This window comes from Molothrus aeneus, chromosome 10 (genome assembly GCF_037042795.1).
Source record: "Molothrus aeneus isolate 106 chromosome 10, BPBGC_Maene_1.0, whole genome shotgun sequence".
NCBI lineage: Eukaryota > Metazoa > Chordata > Aves > Passeriformes > Icteridae > Molothrus > Molothrus aeneus.
The window spans coordinates 4,449,511-4,471,058 of record NC_089655.1 but is presented as its reverse complement, the minus strand read 5'-3'; the positions used below and the strand labels follow the sequence as shown (position 1 = coordinate 4,471,058).

Here is a 21,548-nt window from a genome sequence, read left to right as displayed (position 1 = left end):
GGGTTCTTTTTTTCAATATAAAAGCCTAAAGCAAATACAATCCAGAGAAAAAGATTTTTAAAAAAAAAAAAAATCTTTAATACTTTCCTACATGCATGACACCTGTAGAGCTCTGACACTCCCCAAGGAACATGTTTTATAGTAAGTGTTTCAGGCTGAAAAAAGACAACTGCTCAGAAAAACATTGCTACTGGCCACTACTGCACATCCTGCCAACATGAGTGCTCATTCAGGGACACAATTAAGTCTTTCAGGGAAGTCTATCCCAGGAGCTACACACCTATTTGCCAAAAAGAACTAAAACTTCAGGTGTTCCCCACCTGCAGGAGCTGAACCCTCCTGCTCTATGCAAGGATTCAGTTTGTTGCAGAATAATGAAGTTTTAGTTCTTTTTGGCAAATAGAAGCAGGGCATCTAACCTTTAAACCTTCCACAGAATCCCAGAATGGTGTGGGTTGGAAGAGACCTTAAAGCTCATCCCACTCCATTCCTTGCCATGGGCAGGGACACTTTCCACTATCCCAGGTTGCTCCAAGCCCTGGCCTTGGACATTTCCAGGGATCCAGGGGCAGCCACAGCTGCTCTGGGCAGCCTGTGCCAGGGCCTCACCTCCCTCACAGGGAGGAATTCCTTCCTAAATGATCACAATGAACAATGAATTTCAATGCACACAAATGCTCACCCTCTGCCTGCAGCTGAGTAAACAGCCACCAGGGTAGGACAGTTCTCACAGCAACACCAAGTTTCAGTGCTCTGAGGTGAACTTCTGCCATCTTTAAGACTGAGAGGTAGATATTGTCACTGGGTGGCTTCAAATGCCCATCAGCAACCCCACTGCATGTCAGTCACTTAAAAAGAAAGTTTGGGTTTTTTTACTTTTGAACAGAGATTTGAGGACTATGGGAGCTCTGAGTAGGAACTGGGCATCTGAGAAACCTGCTTGAGTGGAAGTTGTCCCTGTTTGTGGCAGGGGGCTGGAACTAGATGGTCTTTAGGGTTTGTTCCCATCCAAACCTTTCAGTCATTCTATGATCTACGTGTTCTCCTCAGATCCAAGTGCTGATACCAGCACATTCTGAATGAATTCACCTGTTTCATGTTCACAAGAACTTCCTAGGCCAGACACATGGATATAATGACATAAACTACACCACATCTGCCCACCATCAGATTTTTATAGTTTTCTTTTAATTACCCAGCCACTGCCAGCATTAGAGACAAGACATTTGCCTGGAAAGTCCATGCAATCATGTCAGCTCTTTCACTGCTAAAGTATGCCATGTTTTAGCTGGGTTAGAATGAACCCTTCCACCCCTTTGGAGCAGGTCTCTTGCTGTGTGGTTACTCATATACAACACCCACTGCAATACATTTGTGTACAACTATAAAAGGAGAAAATATAAGCACTTTATTTTCAGTATACAGACTAAATCCCACCATAAAATCAAGATAATGAGCAAGCACACATGAATAAAACACTCAGCACTTAAGCAAACCCCACTTTTGCCATGTCTGTGTTTCTGCAGTGGCTGCTGCAGCTCTCCAGAGTTGTTCCCAAAGGTGGCTGCAGTACTCCCAGAAACAATCCTCCCTCTACTCCAGAAAACGCTCCCAGTTTGCATAAAGTGCTACATTTTCCTGTGTGCCTTGAAATACTAGTTAGGTACAACACTATTTCATCATCTCTGCTCCCAAACTATGTCCAGTCCCACTTCCACCCTGACATCAAAGCCACAATTATTTCTACAAGGAGGTAAAATCAGCAGGTTGTAGCAATACAACTCTTCAGAGGTGCACAACAATGGCAAAGTGTGATCTGCAGCACAGGCAGCAAGACAGAAATGCTGAACAGTTGTACCACACACATGCACACGATCACCTCTGTAAAGCTTTCTTCATGGTGTGACTCCTTCCACATCACACTTTTTCACATTAAAAAAAAAACAACAGCCCTTGTCAAATTTAGCCCATTTAAAGCTGCCAACAAAATTGGATTCCATGTGCTATCAATGGGCATGTTATTGCTTGTAGTAAATTGGAGAAATTTGGACCTACACATGAGATTGGCTTGCAAAGCAGAAAGGTCAGCAGAGGCCCCTCAGCAGTTTTAGGAACTGACCAGCTGGTATTTCCTGCACCCTGCACGCTGGCTACGACACTGCAGATGTCCAAAGCACACCTGGTACCATCCTCCAGCAAACAGCCCATCCTCTCTGGCTCCTATTTAATACACAAGAGCACTCAGGTGATTTCTGTAAGTCCATCATGCTCACCTTGGCTCGTTCACCTGAAAATGGGGGACAGGTGTAATGGCAGAGCAGTGCCAAATCCTCTCAACACTCACATGTCACCAGAGCAAGCTGGTACTCTTGCAGAGCTGTGAACATGCCCAGCAGAGCAAAAACATCCTCACTGGATTTTGCAACTGCCAAGGACCTACCTCACCCAGGTGACCTTGCACAATGCAGCCTTTACACCTTGTGCCTCTGAGTGTGAAGCTTACAACTGAGTGTCCTCAAGGAGCAGCTCTTGGGATTTCTGCCAAGCCAGCACTGACTCAAAGGCTCAGTACAAACTCACAGTGGTACATGGGAACACCAGGCCATATCAGACCCCAACTAGCCCTCACAGCTCACTCCCTGAAGTTCCTTTCTTTGCTAACACACCTTGACTACAGCTCTGCTCTACAGCCTCTCCTGCTAACTATACTCTTCAAATCATTTCTGACTGCAACTGCTGCCCTTAACCTAACAAGTACAGAATGGATAGAGTAATTCCTGTCTACTGCTGCTCCAGATGCAATGCTACCTATAAAAACACAGCTAATTCTGCCAGCAGATGATCCAAACCAGCACTGCTCTCCAACAGCAGATGGGTGAGGGAGGGCTGCAGATTGCCAAATCTCCAGGCTTTCCACACCACAAAGGAAGGTAGCAACAAGCAGCCTTTGAAACAGCATTGTCTCTGTATTTTTCTCTACCATTAAATCCCTTTTCCACACAATTTAGTGAGTGAACTAGAGGCTTCTCTGGAGCAGTGGAAGAAAAGAGATGGTAAATAAATAACAAATTATAAGAACTAGGCCAATAGTTTTACAAAGTTTTCCTTTTTGGTACCAGCACTGAGCACTGCTCATTTCCAAGTGGAGAGAAATACAAAACACTTCAGTCTCTCTGTGAGCTTAAAGTCCAAGTGACTTCTGCACAATCTGCTTGGCAATTTTGTTAAATTGTTCTCTGTCTTCCCGCCACATCTTGGAGGCGTCTACATTGGCTCCACTTTCATCATTTGGCTCTGAAACAAGAAAGACAAAAGTAGGTGGGCAATGGAGCTTCTTGCTTCCTCAGGAATGCCTCTTCCCCAGGGCTTTCCAACACTTCTCCTCCTTGAGGCTGCAGAAACATCACTACAGAAAATCCAGTGACAGCTCCTGCATTCCCAGAAGGCTCTGATTTGACCGACCAGGAGAGAAAGGATATCACAACAAGTTTGAGTTTAGGCAAGAAACAAATGGCACAGGGGCAGCAGGGCTTTCTTTTGTTTGTGCTTTCAGCAGTGGAGCCCCACTATGCACATGGCCAACACAATGTGGCACCCCCAGTACTGTCAAGGGCTTTTAAAACTGTGTGTTTCTCCCTGCACAACGTTTTTTTCCTTATTCTCCAGCTTCCCAGACACAAAACCCCTCCAAGCAGGCCACCCAAACAGGCTGTCCCTTGTTGGGATGGTTTGGTCTATTAGAAACCCACAAAACAATCCAAGGAAACCCATGGAATATGCTTTCACTTCTGCAACATCTTTCATCAGATGATTTCAGAATGCTTTATCAAGCACAGGGAGGTCTCCATTTTTTATGGAGGTAAGCTGAAACCCAGGGTTTACAAGATCTGTGGGCAGCAGGACTCTATCCTGGGGCTCCAGAAGGCACTACCATCCTCTGCTCACCTCCCTTGACACACCAGTCACACCCACCCCAGCCCAGTTCATGGCAGTATCTGGGTTCCATCCTTCTCCACGTGGAATATGCCCCACTCTGCCATCTCTGGTTCAGAGGAAGGCTTCTTGAGAAGAGACCTGGGGTGAAAAACTTTTTGTGGAGCCTTTCAAATGGTGCACCTTAAAAGCCAGCAGGTGTGCAGGTCCTCCAGCCTGGTGAACCTGGGCTTACACTACCTGCACAGCCAGAGCTCAGAGGTTTCCAGTGCCCTGAAAGAAGCTGGCCACTGGTGTTTTAGCCTAATTTCTCCAAAAGCCATGGGAAAACAGGATGCAGAGGCAGAGAAGGAGACCAGGTGACTCCCACACCTCCCAGTCCAGGTGAGGCTGCACCACAAACCAAGCTCTTGGAAGCCATGGGACTCCCATGGGTACTGCTTGTCTGCACAGCTTCCCAACTGCAGGTTACTATTCCAAAGCTGAAACAGTCCCATGCAGGAATCTGCTGCTTGCTCCTTGGCCAACTTTGCAGCTTCTAAACCCATTTATCCTTCACAACCAGTTCTAAGGGACATGGCTCTGCCCTCTTCAGGCAGTTCAGTGGCTCTGTCCACTGTGTGGAAAATGATCCATCTTTCAGAGAGCTGTACATGACAGAGCTGATCCACAGCCCTTGTTAGATTTATGAAAAACCATTTGAAAGGCTCCACAAAAAGTTTTTCACCCCAGGTCTCTTCTCAAGAAGCCTTCCTCTGAACCAGAGATGGCAGAGTGGGGCATACTCCCAAGCTAGGAACAACAAAGGGAAACAGAGTGTGATGGCTTCTGAACCAGAGGCCATGGGCTCCAGTTTACTGTACTGGTTTGGTCTGATAATCCTTCAGCTGCCAAAGCCAAATCCAACACAGCTTTAAAACATAAAGAACAGCACAGCAAATACAGAGAGGGCTTTGTCCAGCTGAGCCTCTGGCACCACCTGACCCATCACTACTTCCCAACCTGGAAGGAAAGCCTTGCAGTAACCCCCATTACTAATTCAGTTGCATTTTTCCCAACCCTTCTCAGAACACTGGTTCACTAATAAATAAATAAACCCCAAGGTTTTAAGAACTGTGGCTGCTGCTGAGCAGCTTTCCACATGCTTTGCTCAGTGAACAAAGCAAAAAGCAAGAGGCTACACTCAGGAAGGGCTGCCAGGACAGCAGGGCTCACCTGCCAGCATGCTGACAACAGACAAGAGGATCTTCTCCACGCTCTGCACGGGGCTCCACCGCTCCGCGCTGCTCTCGTAGCCCATGGGGTCATCCCCAGGAGCGTGAAGGATGGAGATGCACACTCTCCCATCTGGGTAAACTGCACAAAAAGCACACAGGATTGCTTGTTACTTGGTGGAAATGCTCAGCATCTCCATCTCTTAGGCACAGATCAGCCTTAAGACTTAGCTCTTCTATGATTAAAACTAAGTTGAGGTTTAAATTTCCTCTATAAGCAAGAGGACACAAAATATGATAAACAAAACCCCAGGGCAAATCTTCTTTAAGCAACTCCTTCTCCAAATGCCTGCTGGGAGCACTTGTGTCATTTAATAACCAGTGGAAGGCTCCATGGAAAAAATGAGTGATGGAGCCTGGTGGAATAAGGCAAGAATTTATGCACAGACACAGCTCCAAGCAGGTAACCAGTCCCACTTAAATGGAAATGAATGCACTGAATGCACATTGGAGTCCTCCACTGGACTGTGACCATGAAAAGGATTACACAAAGGAGGGAAAGGTGTTATGTTATATATATTATAAACATGAGAAAAAATAAAGTGTTATGTTAAATATATTATGAACAGTAGAACTGATCTTTTTTTGAATATTACTGAGGTGCAATCAGAAGAATTCCCACTACTATTTTTTTTTTTTTTGCTTAAAGCTCAGCTGCATTAAAGCACCTGGAAACAAGGAAACCTATGAATTAAGGATCCAGGTGCTTCCCCTCCCACCTTTAGCACAAGCAACAGTACAAGTTGTCTTCACAGAGACTGGACTCCACTGACTTGGTAATGAAACCAAACAAAGGTTAGGAGGCACCTCAAAAGAAAACACTGCTCTACCAACATGGCCTAATTCTCCTGCATGGCAGGCTCCTGAGGAATGACAACCTTAGCACAATAATTTCAGGGCTCCTATTCCTCAGGTGACCAAGCTGGTGCCATTGCCAGGAAAGCAAGACAAAACAAAAAGTGGGAATGACTGCCGGAAGCAGCTGTGCTCATTTCCAGCTCCTTCCATTCCCCCAGCTATGCCCAAGCACGTAAGCACTGTGGAGCACTTCAATTTACAGTCCTTCCTGCAGCCCCAGGCTGGGGACTGGAGCTGCTCTAAACCATAGCTGGAAGAGGTGAAAACAGCAGGGCAGGTGCTGAATCAGCACTTCCTGCAAGTCAGGAACCCACTGGCAGAAGGGATTTCACTCCTGTTCCTGTGCAGTGCCTCATTTAAAACAGCTGGAACACAGCAGCACAGTCAAGACATCAAAGGCTGATTGCAGGAAGATGTATGGAGCTTCTGTGCCTCTGCTCAGGTGAGACCCACCCCTGTCCAGCTGTGGGGCCCCAGCCTAAGGACGTGGAGCTGTTGGAACGAGTCCAAAGGAGGCCACAGAGAGATGCCCCAGAAACAGGCTGGGAGTGCTCAGCCTGGGAAAGAGAAAGCTCCAGGAGACTTCAGAGTCCCTGCCAGTGCCTAAAGGGGCTCCAGGAAAGCTGGAGAGGGACTGGGGACAAGGGGCAATGGCTGCACACTGCCAGAGGGCAGGGTAAGAGGGGATATTGGGAAGGAATTGTTCCCTGTGAGGGTGCTGAGGCCCTGGCACAGGGTGCCCAGAGCAGCTGTGGCTGCCCCTGTATCCCTGGCAGTGTCCAAGGCCAGGCTGGACAGGGCTTGGAGCAGCCTGGGATAGTGGGAGGTGTCCCTGCCCATGGCAAGGGGTAGGACAGGATGGGTTTTAATGTCCCTTCCAACAATCCTTCCCAAACCACCTGTGATCCTGAGATCTCCCCACACTGATGCTCAGTGCCAATGCAAGCAATGCCTTTCATCACTATTCAGTTACTTTTGCCAGAGTATCCAAGGTCATTTTAATATAAGAGAAGACAGAAGTTCTGTGATATCCCAATTCCTCCTTCACATAAGATAAACTGCAAAGCAGACTTTTTAAACATTTTCTTTGTGATTTCTCACAGGGGGAGAAATAAACAGAAAAAGCACAGCCCAGCCACCCCTTTCTGGGTAGAAGCAGCCCACCACAACCCCAGCTGAGAAGAAAGATTCAAGTGTCTACTTCAGGTGATCTCAGCTTCAGATTAAGAAGACTCAGAGACTCAGGGCTTTAAAGAGCTGAGCTGACCATCCAGTGTGTTCCAATTATCCCATGGAAGAAACTCCCATGTGTAAAGCCACTCTTTAACACAGGAGTCAGGCAATTTGTGCTTCTCCACACCCCACTCCTCCTGGCAGTGCTGCACACAACACAGCTGCAAGCAGTGAACCTCAAGCCAAGGCCACAGCTGGAGCTGCAGGGACAAGGATTTGCTCAGGGAGACCAGTCCTGGCAAGAAGTTTGGGTAAATTAGTCCAGCTGGAGCAAGGTGCTGACATGGCCACACTGCTTCCAAGTGCCAAAGTGCTCCAGAAGTGATGCCACAATGCCTTGGGCATGTCCACACAGTTCTGTGCTGTAACATGCAGGTGTGTCCTCCACAGGAGAATAAAGATGTGGATTAAATGGGCAAGAACCTGCACAGGTGGTGCTTCCAGAAATGAATAACAGAGAAACTTCAAGAAATTGCAGAATTCCTTGTATATAGGGTGAAATAAATTGATTGCCAGCTGAGATTATGAGCTGTGTTTTCCAAGTGCAAGAATGTCAGCTGAAGAGGCAGCACTAGGCAGGAGCACAGCACTTGCCTTTTCCTTAAGGAACCTTAAGGGTTTTTAAAAAAAACTTAAGGTTTTCTTCATGTCCAGGGCTCAAACTTGTTAACTGTATTTCTTGTCACTGCAATTACTCCCACTGAAGAGTCTTCAGGAAATATTGTCACCATCACAGATTCACTAAGGTTGGAAAAGGTCTCTAACTCAATCAGTATCACAGAGCAAATGCCAGCAAAGTCTTAATATTAAACACCTGTAAATGTGTTGTCTGCTTGGACAGAGCACTCTATTTCAGAGAGATCCCTCAGAAATGTTAAACCCGTGATTTCATGGGGCAAAAGCCATGCTGCCTAATAAAGCTGGACCCATGAACAACCTTTCAGTCATCAAAATAACACCAAAATACCTAAATACAAGCCATAGAGCAAGACTGAGCTCATGGTGTGTTGGGACAATGCTCTCAGGCACATGGTGGGATTCTCGAGGTGTCCTGCATAGGGCCAGGTGTTGAACACCGTGATCCTGATGGGTCCCTTCAAACTCAGCATATTCCATGATTCTGTGTCTGGAAAGAGCCTGCATTAATTCACTAAGTCTCACATCCTGTACAGAAGATTTAAAGGCATGGAATTTGCTGGAATCCTTTTTGGATGAGCAAAAATTTTATGAGGAATAATGGGATAAAGATAAAAGGACCTTAAGACAGAGCAAAACTGCTGGGCAGCTGAATGCTCGTGCTGCCTGCTCAAGGTTGGGAAGGGAGAGAACCACCCTTGGGAAGGATGCCACATCTCCTGCTGCAAAAGTTTCTTTTTAAGCTGCACAAGCAACCCACCCCCATGGTCACCCTGTGGCATCAGACTCACTGTTGGGATGGAACATCTCACAGGTGAACCTCATCTTGGGAGGGCTCAGCGGGTAATCCAGCGGGAAACTCAGGATAGCAGGGAAAACCCCATACTCAAAACAGGTGTCTTCAGGACCCCTAGAAACAGAGAAAATGTTATTCACCAACCTTTTAAACAGCTCTTTCACCCAAATTCTTGTTTAATGAGACTTGTGAGGCATGGGTTACATCATCTTCTCCAGGAAACAAAGTGTTAAGGTGCTCTTACCCCACACCTCATAAACTTAAATCCAAATATGAGGCTTGGGAGGCAAGGGGGAAATCAAAGCTTGCACGCTAAATTACTAGGAAGGTCACAACACTGTTTAATTAGCAGGGTGTGTCTGGATATAATTGGAGTATCTGGCTCCAAGGCATGTTCCAGGATTTGAGTGTCTGCACGTCAGAAAGCAGAGGCAGGTGTGGGACTCCTGTGCCTTTGAAGATACTGTTATGCTCTGCAAGACAGAGATGTCAAATGCTGGAGCTCAAAATTAATTTATAAACGCCACAGAGATCCCAACTGCCAGTATCTAGGACAACCACACAAACACTTATCACTGTCTGATGCAGAAAGCACAGCAAAGGTTTGTAAAAATAAAAACACAGCTCAGAGACCATAATTGTCAGAAGAGATGCAGGACAACAATGTGTCTTTGCAGACTTCAGCTACTGAGTTTGCCCTCCCTCGAGTGCAGGTGGAGAACAAATGGCTTCATCAGGGCTCTTGTAGAAACATTTCCTTATTGTGTTCAGAATCTAGTTCAAAGTGCAGCGGAGTTGAGAACATAAAGACAACTATTTTACCCTGCCTACATAAAACACTTGTGGAAAGTGAGCAAAAAACAAGTTATTTGAGAGCAAAAAACGAGTAATAAATCATTAGCCATGATTTATTCAAACTTGATGAACCATCTGGAAGTTGTAACACAAACATGATTTCCCTTGATTGGAAAGATGACGAAAAAAGCTTCAGCACCAAAAATTGTTGCCAGGGAAACCTCATGTATTTAGTAAAAGGCCATTCAAACAAAGGTTCCACTGTCTGGAAAATAAGGGTTAGGAATATATTCATGTTTCCTCCTCCCAGTCCACATTCTCCACACAGAAAGAACATTAAAGTTGGAGAGCAGCAAATCCTAAAGCACTGGAAGACTGTCTCAAACTTGGGGATTCAAAAGACTTGGCTAGCAGATAAACACAAGAACTATGTGATTTAAACATGGATATTGACACTGGCAGGTAAGGTAAGAGAAATGCACCAACATTCTGCAAGAATGAAAGCTAAACTGTCTCAACCACTTTGCTCCCTTTCTGGCCTTTTCCCTAAATTTAGTCAGGATTCAAGTCACATCTGAGAGTAAACTGAATGCATTTTTTCCTGACCATTTTAATTCCAGCTGCATTTTAAAGGCTTATTGTTGAACTTCTGAGAGTATGTACATACAGGCATTGAAAAGCTGGTGGGTGTCTATGTTCTGTTTTGAGAGCAAACCCACAGCCTTAAGGGCTCTTCTGTCAAATACACTCAACCCAACATACTCCATTTTAGGCCCTGTATTATGTGAGCAAAATGCTTTTGTTTTAGCCACTCAGCGCTGCCAGGATCAACTTCAAAGAAATTATTAAAGTTAATCCAAGACAGCATTTGCAGCTACAAAACACTCAGCATTTGAACTTGACAGCATCACTTTTAGCTCACAAAGGACATTGGCAGGGCCAGGGAGGTAAGAACACGGCAGCTGCTGCAATCACCCCCTGCTCTGCAGTGATTCCAAAGCTGACAAGAAGACAAAGCATGAAAATGAGAAGCTCTGCCCTCCAGGAGCTGGCTGTAACTCATGCAAGGGGCAGAGAAGAGTGGTGGGTATCTTCCAAAGAGGAGAGAGAAGTACCTTGAGGAGGACAGCTAATGGGAGTTTGGACAAAAGGCACCTCAGGGGGGACCTTCTACACCTGCCTGACAGGAGGGTGCAGCCAGGTGGGAGTCAGGTTCTGCTCCCAGAGGACAAGAGACAAATCAAGAAGAAACAGCCTCAAGTTGCAACAGGGGAGGTTTAGGTTGGATATTGAAAAAAATTTCTTCCCTGAAAGGGTTGTTCAGGCTGCCCAGGGCAGTGGTGGGGTCACCATCCCTGAAAGCATTCAAAAACCATGTGAATGTGGCACCTGGGGACATGGTTTAGTGGTGGATTTGTCAGTGCTTGGGGAATGGTTGGATTTGATGTCTTAAGGATTCTGTGATTCTAATTCTATAATCACAGCTTCACATACATTTGCAAATGGCTTATTTGTGAAAAGATGCTGGAAAAACACCAAACCCCACAATCATCAGATGCCCAAAAGGGGAATGGAAACAAAAGTCATAAGCCTAATTATAGATCTAATTACCTTTCTAAACAGCTTTGTGATAAGTTGACTTCAATTTATGCTGTTTAGTTTTCAAGCAATCTTTAGGCTAATAAAGTTCTTAACCATTGCATGCTTTTGTGTCTTTTGGGGATAAACTTTAATAGCAACACACATTCATACATGCCAACCAAAGAGGGCAAAACTTGGCCTTGAAAAGTTAAATCCATGAACACAACACAGCCTGGAGGACCTCACGCAGTGCTAGGGAATGGAGCAACATAAGGCAAACTCTCCTGAAATGATGTTGCAAAGACCTGGCTTTCAACAATGCTCCCCACCTCTGGTCTTCAGAAAGGTTTTCACATGGGTATTTTCAGTTCTGTGCCCACCACACTCATTTTAGGAGTGTAAGATTAGTTCTCTATTTTATTATGGTCTTAACATTCATAAGTTTCACATTCCTCCAGCATTGCTGCTGCAGACCAGAACACTGGAGATACAAATAATTATTATTTCCATTATTTAAAAATGCATTGCTTTATCTCCAAGTCAAGCTCTTACATCAATCTATGTAACATTACCCAGCCTACCTTTGAATTGATAAATGAGAGATGTCTTTTCTCTCTTAGGTCTCTTTTTTAAAGTTATGTGCCATTATATGTGCTCCAGCTTTATATAAATTGGGTGAAGGAAAGAAAGTATTCTGCTCTTTTCACAATTATGTCTCTTACCATTTGCACTTCATCTGTCTAAAAATTTGAAGGCAGCTTTACTCCCATTTTCTCATCTGCACACCTCATTCCCTGAATCTCACACAGCACATCTGAGATTACAAAACACTGGAGGGAGACCACCACAGACAAACACAAACAAGTCATGTAACTTACTTTCCAAAGGTATTGCAAACACTGCTACTAACAAGATTTGTAAAGAGATGAAAGTAACCAAATGTGTTTGGGGTAAACATGTTTCTATTGTATCACACCTTCAAAATTGAGCAGATCTTAAAATATAACTTTATTATGACACACACACCATATAGAAACCAAAATTAAAGCACCTCCGCCTCTCATTTTACGCTGACAAAGACCTGAAGCTCAACACTCAGCACTTTAAAGGGCTTTCAAGTCTGCAGAGCAGCTCCTCTGTTCTCTAAGGATGTGACAGTAAACATCAGAAAAGGTATTTTCTAGGCAATTCAGGAGTACCTCTGAGCGTCCCTCAGGAAACCTCTACTCAGCCACAGCACTTTGCTAGGAGGAAGCACTAATAAGCAGGAATTTCCTTCCATGTTCCAAGAAGTGCATTAAACCCTCTGGGATTTCCACACTGCCAGCAATCACAGCTGTCTGACCTGAAATCTGGCCCATTACAAAGCAGATGTGCTGACTATGCCTCTCACAGAAAGCCCAAGACCCTGCAGCCAAAATCTCTGATGTCAGGCAACAGAACAAACCAATTCCCATGCTAAGTGTTTCTTTTCAGGGGACTGAGCTACCAGGAAGCACAACCTGTTATCCCAGGAGAAATCACTGCACATAAGCAGAGGCATTTGCCAACTCTTGCCATCACTGAGCAAAACAAGCAGTGGTAATCAAAACCTCCACTCAGCAAGGCCTAAAATAACTCAGAGCCGTGCAGCAGGATCACCCACACAGGCACTTTGTGTGGAATAGGGAACTCAGCTTTTGGATTGGTTGCACCCCTGAGCCCAAGAGACAGAAATCTTGTTTTTCATCCCTAGACAACACATCCCAAGCAAACCCAGCTAGGAAAACTCTGCCACCCACACCAGCTGAGAATCTCCCCAGTCAGCACTGGTGGGTGCAGGGAAAACCTGCCCAGATCACAGCAGACACACAGAGAGCAGGGTCACAGCCACTGCCTGCTGTCCCCAGAGCCCTCTGGGACAACCCAGGCCTGGCTGAAGGAAAAGAAATCCCCAATTCTTACCAAAGGAATCCTGAAATACAGAGCCAGGATCCACTCCAACAACAGACCAACAGACCACCAACTACAAGATGGGCTCAGTGGTCTGGAGCTTCTTCATCTTTTAATTGTGCAGTATTTGCATAAATTGTCAGATGTGAATGACAGACGTTTTTTTTGCTCTCCTCTAGCATTTTAGAAGTTTATTTTGTAAAAATCACTGGTTATTCCACGTACTCAAAGTGCCCAAAGGAGGTACAGCTTGAGTAGGAGTACAAGAAAGAGAGAAGACAACCTGTAAGATGCTGGGCAAAAAGATTTTGTCTTTTCATGGCAAATTTTGCCACCACCAACCACACCCATCAGCTGGGGAGTGGAAGAGAGAGAACACAGCTTTGTAAAGGAGTTTTCATCAGCCCCAAAACACAGCAGGTCAGGATCAGAGCTATTCACCAACAGAAGAGTGAATCTTTTTCTACACAAAACCACTGGATCCAACTCTTGGCAACACCAACTGATTCATGAAGGGTAAAGAACTTCAAAAGAATTTTTACTTTAATTTCAATACTTTTTCTGATCAGAACATTTCAATATTTCAAGAAAAAAAAATAGTAAGTAAACTAATTTTAGACATTGATTTTTTTCTCCTGTCACGAATAATTTGTGTATTTTGCTCCACTCAAAACTTGTCCTGCACTTGCAGTTAGGTAATGTTCCAACAGGTATGTGTGATCTACAAGCAACTGTTTGTTTCCTACAGTGTTTGTAAATGTAACATATAGCCAAGGGAGCCCAAATGAGGATTCCTGACAAATTTGTGAGCTTGTTATTATGACACCTGTACAACAAGTTGTACACATCACCAATGCTGCCTCTGTCACTCTGTTTAAAGTCCAAATTAAGTCCCTGTTTGGATCAGAGGAGTTTCCAGCCCAATGCAGGCCAATGCTGATGTCACATAGAACTGAAAGTACTTTTTTAAATTCCTGCTCTCCTAGAAGCTCATCACAGCAACTGCTGATTTCAGACACCAAACAGAATTTAACTCACATGATCAGGGCTTCCCATTCAAAGAAGTTCTCTTCATTCATGGGACCTGTGAAACAGAACAGAACAATGCTCAGAGCTACCTGAACACAAGGTCACAGCTCCAGAGGGCACAAACCCTGCTCAGCTCCTCACCTGCCACAATCCCTTCTGGTGGGTTCAGGGTCAGCTCTGCAAAAACAGAAACACAAAGAAGATTGAGGTGACTTGTGAGCCCAAGAATTTCAGGGAGTGTGAGAGTGGCCCTGGCTTAGCACAGGGGCCCCACCACCATTGCTTAATGCAGCACAGTGTTCTAGACAAAATGATTTGGCACTTTGGGGTTTTCCAGGCTCCTAGAACTAGCCTTGGAATTGCAGAATTGTTTAGGTCGGAAAAGACCTCTAGGATCAAGTCCTCTGTCTTCACAGAGGCAATAATTTAAACCTGAGAAGGAAGCCAAAATCATTTCACAACTCCTGGGAAAAGCTCTACTCTTGCACCCCTGTGGTATCTGCTGGATACCATAACAGCCTGAAGTTTGTATTTCTGTAACCTCTCCAGGTTTGATGCACCTCAGTGCAAAACCCAGAACAACACAAAAACAGGAGAATTCAATCCAACCTCCTGCATGGCCTGGAAAATGTGAGTTTAAAAAAAGCAGCATCAATAAAACAGCCATAGCTGCACAGCAAGTTTGGATCCATCAATCCTCACTTTCTCTAGGAAACTGATACAATTCCAAATTCATGAAACAATCTTCAGCATCAGTCCCTTACTTCAAGCTGGTGAAGGCCAGTACACCAGGTGCTGATAAAATAACAACCAGGTTTTCTCTATCTAGTGGACTGACCATCAGTTTCTAGGTTCTGATGTTCTGCAGGGAGGCAGCAGCAGCTGAGGCACAGCTCAGCCACAAACAGGCAACCAATTCCTGGGGGCTCAACACCAACCCCAAGACTCTGAGTGAGCCAGGGGGCAGCTGCTGCAGCTGGTGGCAGGAGGTGACACTCCCAGCTGCTTATCCAGCACTGTTTCCTCATCAATGACCTCTGGAGCACCTCAGGAACACACAGAACACAGCCAGAGACACTTGACCTAATTTCTGTTCAGGCTGTAGGTGAAAGCTATATGGGCAGTGCTGCACAGAACAGACTTCTGTCTTGAAACAGCTCCTTTAGTGCAGCATTCAAAGAAGATGCTGAGATGTATTGCCAGGAGAGATCTCCAGTTTCCTCAGAGTGCCCCTAACCTTGGCACAGCCCTCTCTGAAGTTCCAAAGGCCAGCAGCAGACTGAAACTCAGCCCTGCTGTTTTCCACACTTCTGACATTCCATGGCAGGCTTTTCCAGCTTCACAGTGGGTCTCCAGTAGCTTTTCTTGTTGATGTTTTTAGACAGAAAGAGGGAGATGTCAAACACAGGAGCTCCTGGAATCATTTTGCTCCATCTTGTGGTTCTCCCTAAGAAGAAAATCCCTCTGATGTCTCCCTGGAAAAGCTGGCAGCAGTCCCTGTGGTGGGCAGCCACATGGAATTGTGTCATACAGCACTCCAAGAAGAGCAGGAGCAATGGGAATAAACAGCCAAAGCCCACAGAGCAAAGGGTCTTCATGAGGACAGAGGTTCCATTCTCTACTTCCTTGCTCAGCTCTCTCCTCAGAGAAGGGTTTCCATCCTTGAGGATCAGGTAAAGCAGAATCTGGGCACTCAGGGGCACAGGAGCTTTGATTTTGAGTGGCTGCACATGATCACTGAGAAAGGTCTCCATGGGGACAGTGACATCCTACCCTGTGACTTCCCCAGAGCTGCTCAAAAGGAAACTGAGAGCCCAGTGAAGCACTAGGAGCTGACCCAGCATCAGCTCACCAGAGCCTCCAAAACAGGGTCACTCCAATGGAATGTCAGGGAGGTGTCCAGTTATTTGTAAGTGAGCAGCAGAAAGCAGGGAAAGGCTAAAACCAGTGTTCTGATCACATGCACAGTGACTCTGACAGAGCAGCTAGGCCAAGCAGTCCCACTCAGTGCAGAAATCTTCCATAATAGCCAATCTAAACCTCCCCAGGTGCAACTTTTTATTTGTTCCCTGGGAGCAGAGCCAGATCTTGTGAGCTTAAAACAGAGAGCTGACATCAGACAAGTGTGATGCCTCTATCAGGAATTCAGGGCAAATTTGCTGCACACACAATCAGCCCCTTCCTTTTCATGTCACTGCTCTTTGTGGAGTCATTATCAGCCATTTCCACTGTGGAGATGGTTCTCAGGGGAACTGAAAACACATTTTGTGAAAGCACTGAAGAGACTGAGATCATCCTTAAAAGAGAAGTTCAGCAGTATCCTAAAAACTGCAGCAAACCTGCAAGGGGATTAAAAGCCCAGGACTCAGGAAATATTATGGGTATGTGCTCAGTGCAGTATCTGACAGCATCTGGACTGAGAAAAACAGTGAGTTTTCTTCTGACTCCACACAATCTCCCCAGGCACTAAGGATGGGAGGTACCCACTGAAGCCCTGCCAGGTTCAGAAGCTTTATTGTTTCTGTGACTTCCCAAATCTCACAATTCACATAAATCTTTTATTTTCAACATGACAGCACTTCCAAAGAAACCTGTTGGCATTACAATCCACTGCCCTGCTGCCTGTTTGTACCAGGAAGGAAATCCAGTGCACACAGTCAGGGACTGCATTTCTCAGGTCTCTAGAGATTTAATTCTTCCACAGTGACCCATTTTAGACTTGAAATTTCAGCCAGCATAAGACATCTTCAAGATCTGGCATCAAGAAACAGTAAACACAGAAAAATAAGGTTTCCAATTTTTAACTCTCACAAAAATAAGCTACTGAGGGACTTAGGTCAAGCTTTAATACTATTATACATCTAGAATTAACAACAGGCACATGCTCTAATAAAAATGATGCCCTTTTTTATATCTATTTTTTTTAAAGCTTTAGCCAAACTAACTCTGGCAGAGTAGAGAGTAAATCTGAGAAAGCAAAAAGTCAAACATGCAAAGATCTAAATGAGGACAAGAAACCAAATCTGTGTCATCTGGATGCCCACAGCTTCCCTTCCTTCTTTAAAAGGAAAGAAAACCAGTGCAATTTCACAGCCTCTCCCAAAATGCAGTAATATATCTGGGCTCCAACAGGTAGAAACTCCTCACAATGTCAAGAATTTTTCACAGAGGGAAACAATCAATCTTTAAATTAAGACTTAAACATGAGTGTGTGGGCATGCACAGAAAAAGATGAAAGACAAAAATTGAAAAAGGAAAAAATGGAAAGAATTAGAAGTCTGGTAAGGAAAATACACCCACCAGCAAGGCACTGACAGCCACACTGTCACAACTAGAAGCAACTAAAGGGAAGAGCTGGAGGAGAGGAGGGAAAATGAAGAAAAAAGAAGTGTCCACAACTTTGTAGACAACACATACAAGATTTCACCCAAGGTGAGCAGGCAACAGAGGGTCACTGAAAACCATTCCCATGCCCACATTCACCCAGGGCAACACACATCATCAGGAGGGAGAAACTTCACACTGAGCTGAACCTCAGACTCCAGCCCTGTCCCAAGGCAGGACTGGCTCCTTCTCTGCAGAAAGAGGCAGCAGAACTACCTCCAACCAGGAGCTATTTTTATTTTTCACTATAACTTCAGCTGAAAATCTCTAGAGGGCTGAGAGATTCTGCAGAGCTACAATTAACTGCCAGTCTTTAGAGAGACACGAGGGAAAGGTTGTAAGTCAGGCTTGATTCTGGGGTTTGTGCTAAAGGAAAATAACAAACATGCACCAAAATGTCTGTTTCACTGCACTGCTGCAGCTCAGGTTTCCAGAAAGCACTGTGCACTCAGCCACTGCCAGTTACATTCATTTTTTACAATACTGTGTTTTATTGGGCATGGGAAAGTGCTTGTAAAGGCAGATCACAGACAAAACATTATCTCTGTTCCTGCCTAGTGTTACCCTGGGAAACTAGGCAGAGAAGATTCACCTCATGCCTGCCTGTGGCATTAAGTCAAAATCTTTCTGAGATCATTTTATATCATTTTTCCTAAAGATTTTGTTCATACAAGACACTCCAGTAAGATCTCTGTGCTCCTCAACAACAAAGGATCATAAATGCTTTTTTGAGACTTAGGGCATTGATACGAGAGGACAGAAGCAGTGCCAGGACTTTCTGTGGTTGTTTTTCAGGTCACTGCCTCTGGATTACAACAGGAAAATGCAGATTTCTAGGACACACATTGTCAGCACCAAATACAGCCAGCCCAAGCTGGGTGGGGAGCCTTGGCTCCCCAAACACTTGTGTGACAGCTCAGCTTAGAGAGCTGCAGAGCACCCTGAGAGCAGGCACAGTGCTGGCAGAAAATGTGTGTCTATAAATGCTCTCCTTCACACAGGCTGGAGTATTGCACTGAATGATGACAGAAACAAGTCCCTGCCTCTGGACAGAGCACAGGAAGTGACCTTCCCTGGAGCAGAGAGTCTGTTCTTACAGCCCAGCTCCCTCCAGCCCCACCAAACATTTCTTTCCTCCATTCTACTTCCTTGCTGTAAATAAAAGCCAGAGCATTAAAGCCCAAAAGCACCTAGGTACACAAACAAGTATTTCTTGCCAACAAAAGGCACCTCTGGACACGTCTCAAACCCATGAGGGAGCAGATGAGCCATCCCAGAAGCTCTGGGATTCCCAGAGGTCTGGTCTCTGGTCCCTGTGGTGAGCATCACTGCAGCCACCCCCTGCAGCCACATCCCACAGTGGTTTTGAAACAAACAAGTCTAGTCTTTCACTACTAAATTCGAGTTTAAATCCTTTTACTAGCCATTCTGCTTCCATTAAAGATTCCAAAGAATTACAGAATCATTCAAGTTGGAAGGGACATTAAAGTTCATGTCATTTCACCCCTGCCATGGGCAGGGACATCTTCTACTGGCCCAGCTCGCCCCAAGCCCTGTCCCACCTGGCCCCGGACACTCCCAGGGATGGGGCAGCCACAACCAGAAGGATCTGCCCTGACAAACACCTCGACTTATCTTTGCTGTAATAACAGAGCTCTGCAACAGAGATTTCCATACCTGTATTCTGTCTCATCTGGAAAATTTAACAAGGAAAACATCAAAATAACTTGCCGCTTGCCCAGGGTTCCCAGCCTCCCCGTGCAACAGCGGAATCCCAGAGGTGTCACCCACACACCGAGCTGTCCCCCTCGGTGTCCCGGTGGGACACGGGGCAGGACTCCCTTCCCACAGCCCCCTCAGAGCGGGCAGTGCCCCGGACCCGTCCGTGACCCTCAGCCCGCCCCGGGAGCTCTGCACGGAGGCAGAGAGGACCCGGGGCACGGCGAGGCCCGCGGCCCGGCCTGCCCGGCGGCCGTCACGGCCCCGCCCGGCCCGCGGGCCCTGCCGGGCTTTGGGAGCGCTCCCCTTCGGGAGGGCAGCGCCAGGGGCCCAGGGAGCGCCACTCACGCTTGTACTCGGCCATGAGCCGCTTCAGCGCCGTCCCCGCCATGGCGCGGCCCCGCCACCGCTTCCGGGTGCGCGGCCGGAGCGGCCGCCGGCGGGGCGGGGCGGAGGGCGGCGCTCTATCCGCCCTTATCGCCTCTATGGTAGCGGCCGGTCCTCCAGCCGGCAGCAGGTTGGGGGGGGGAAACCTCGGGAATTCCCTGTGGAAAATGTGAAATATAAAGCTGTGTTTCGTGTCAGATACATACAGGCAATGTGTGTATTTGTGATTGTGAGATGTGTGGAGACCGACAATGGGACAGTTGCGAATTCTAATAATAACTGAGGAAAGTAAAGCATGGAAGAAGGCCTTTGAACCAATCTTTTGTTTGCAATTAACCTTAGTTGATTTAGGAGCATTGGAATTAAAGCGTTAAGGATGTTGCTTTTTGCTTGTAGTTAATCCTTACAGAGTTCTGCAATAATAACCTTTTGAAGTATAATTTTAGAATATTGCTTGTATCCTTAAAACTATAGCTTTGGAATATATGTAAAGGAAATATGCTTATCTCACGCCTTAATAAAGCAGAGAAAAGCAGCTTGAGAAAGGAAGATGACCATCAACTCAAGGATTTATGGTTTTGACCAAGGGAATCCGGACATCACTGTTGTTAGATTTATAGTCCTTGCAATTAAAAGGTGGACCCACATCTGGGGAGCTGGACTTCACCAGATGGGATTCATCTTTCTTCTTTTGGAAACTGGACCACCACCATCTGGGGATGCTCCTTTTGGGATACATCCTGAGAAAAACTAAATCACAATAGTGTATAGAATTGTGATGTAAAAATTGGGAATAGAAACTGCTGAGAAAGCTGATGAGTACCCCTATAAATACCTGTAAGCCTCAACTATGGGTGTGCAGTTGGAGGGAAAACTTCCCCCACTGTACCCAGCGCTGTATTGCTCATACTTTACCATATTAATTAATAAATTGATTGCTGCTTGAATATTGGCCTGGTCAAGCTTCTCCTTTATAACAGCAACAACGGGGAGGATGCAGGAGAATCTGCAAAACGCCCCAGGGAGCGGGGGTAGTGCGGGGCGGATTGGCCGGAGTAGCCCCCACGCCGCCTTTCCTGCACAGAGAGCGGACCCGAGTCCCGGAGGGGATCCACGGGATATCCCACCCCAGCTCACCGCCACCCCGAGAAGGGAACAGGGACCTTTCCAACCAGATTTCAGCAAGAAGGAGCACAGCTAATGTGAACAAATGGAAAGAGAAAAGGCTGGGGATGATTCCATGGAGCAGCAGGACAGCCTGAGTTAAAATTCCTCTGGAACAGGCTTCATGGAGCCCAAACCACCACACAAATAATTAAACCTCAGCAAGGCTGGAGGGGCAGGACAGCCGTTTTTTATTATTATTATTATTATTATTATTATTATTATTATTATTATTATTATTATTATTATTATTATTATTATTATTATTATTATTATTATTATTTTGAAGACACCTAAATGTCTCTCCTCACTTACTAGCTCTTCTGCAGAGTTTGGTGACATTAAAAGGCATTTCCCCCCTCTCATTTACCAAGTTTATATACCAGAAAAGAGGAATTAAAAAGAAACCTGAGGCCACAGACTTCCAGTGCCCACAGAAAAAGACTCAAAGTTAAGGGAGCAGGGCAAAGGGACAGATGCTGCCCAGTCCTCAGCAAACAGCTGGAATATCAGTGATGGGATTTTTTTATAACCTTGCACAACAAAAAAACACAGCTACTCTATCACAAGCATTAAGTTTTTAGACCAGCTGTCCTGCTGCTACATCCAGTTCTGCAATAGTGCAAGACAAAAAAAAAATCTAATTTCTGCACTTAAAAAGTATATTTTGGCCTACTTTATCGTAATATGAAAAAAACACATGTAAACCTTTAGTATTTAAATACTATCCCTAAGCATTGTATTGTGTTCTAGCCCCAGTCAAGGGCAGGATGCTGCCCAAGGGACTGACTGAATTTGTAACATGAGCTAAAAATTTAAAACCTGTA

At 45.5% G+C, this 21,548-nt stretch overlaps 1 protein-coding gene across 1 annotated transcript; it reads right to left on the bottom strand.

The window, feature by feature from the left end:
- Nucleotides 1–1,387: 1,387 nt before the first annotated feature.
- UBE2G2 (ubiquitin conjugating enzyme E2 G2) lies at nt 1,388–19,624 on the bottom strand. The gene is made up of 6 exons (XM_066556524.1): nt 19,519–19,624; nt 14,209–14,244; nt 14,077–14,122; nt 8,726–8,844; nt 5,149–5,289; nt 1,388–3,294 (listed from the first exon to the last, which is right to left on the bottom strand). The coding sequence occupies exons 1-6, from the start codon at nt 19,559–19,561 to the stop codon at nt 3,182–3,184; spliced, it is 498 nt and encodes a 165-aa protein (XP_066412621.1). The 5' UTR covers nt 19,562–19,624; the 3' UTR covers nt 1,388–3,181.
- Nucleotides 19,625–21,548: the final 1,924 nt, after the last annotated feature.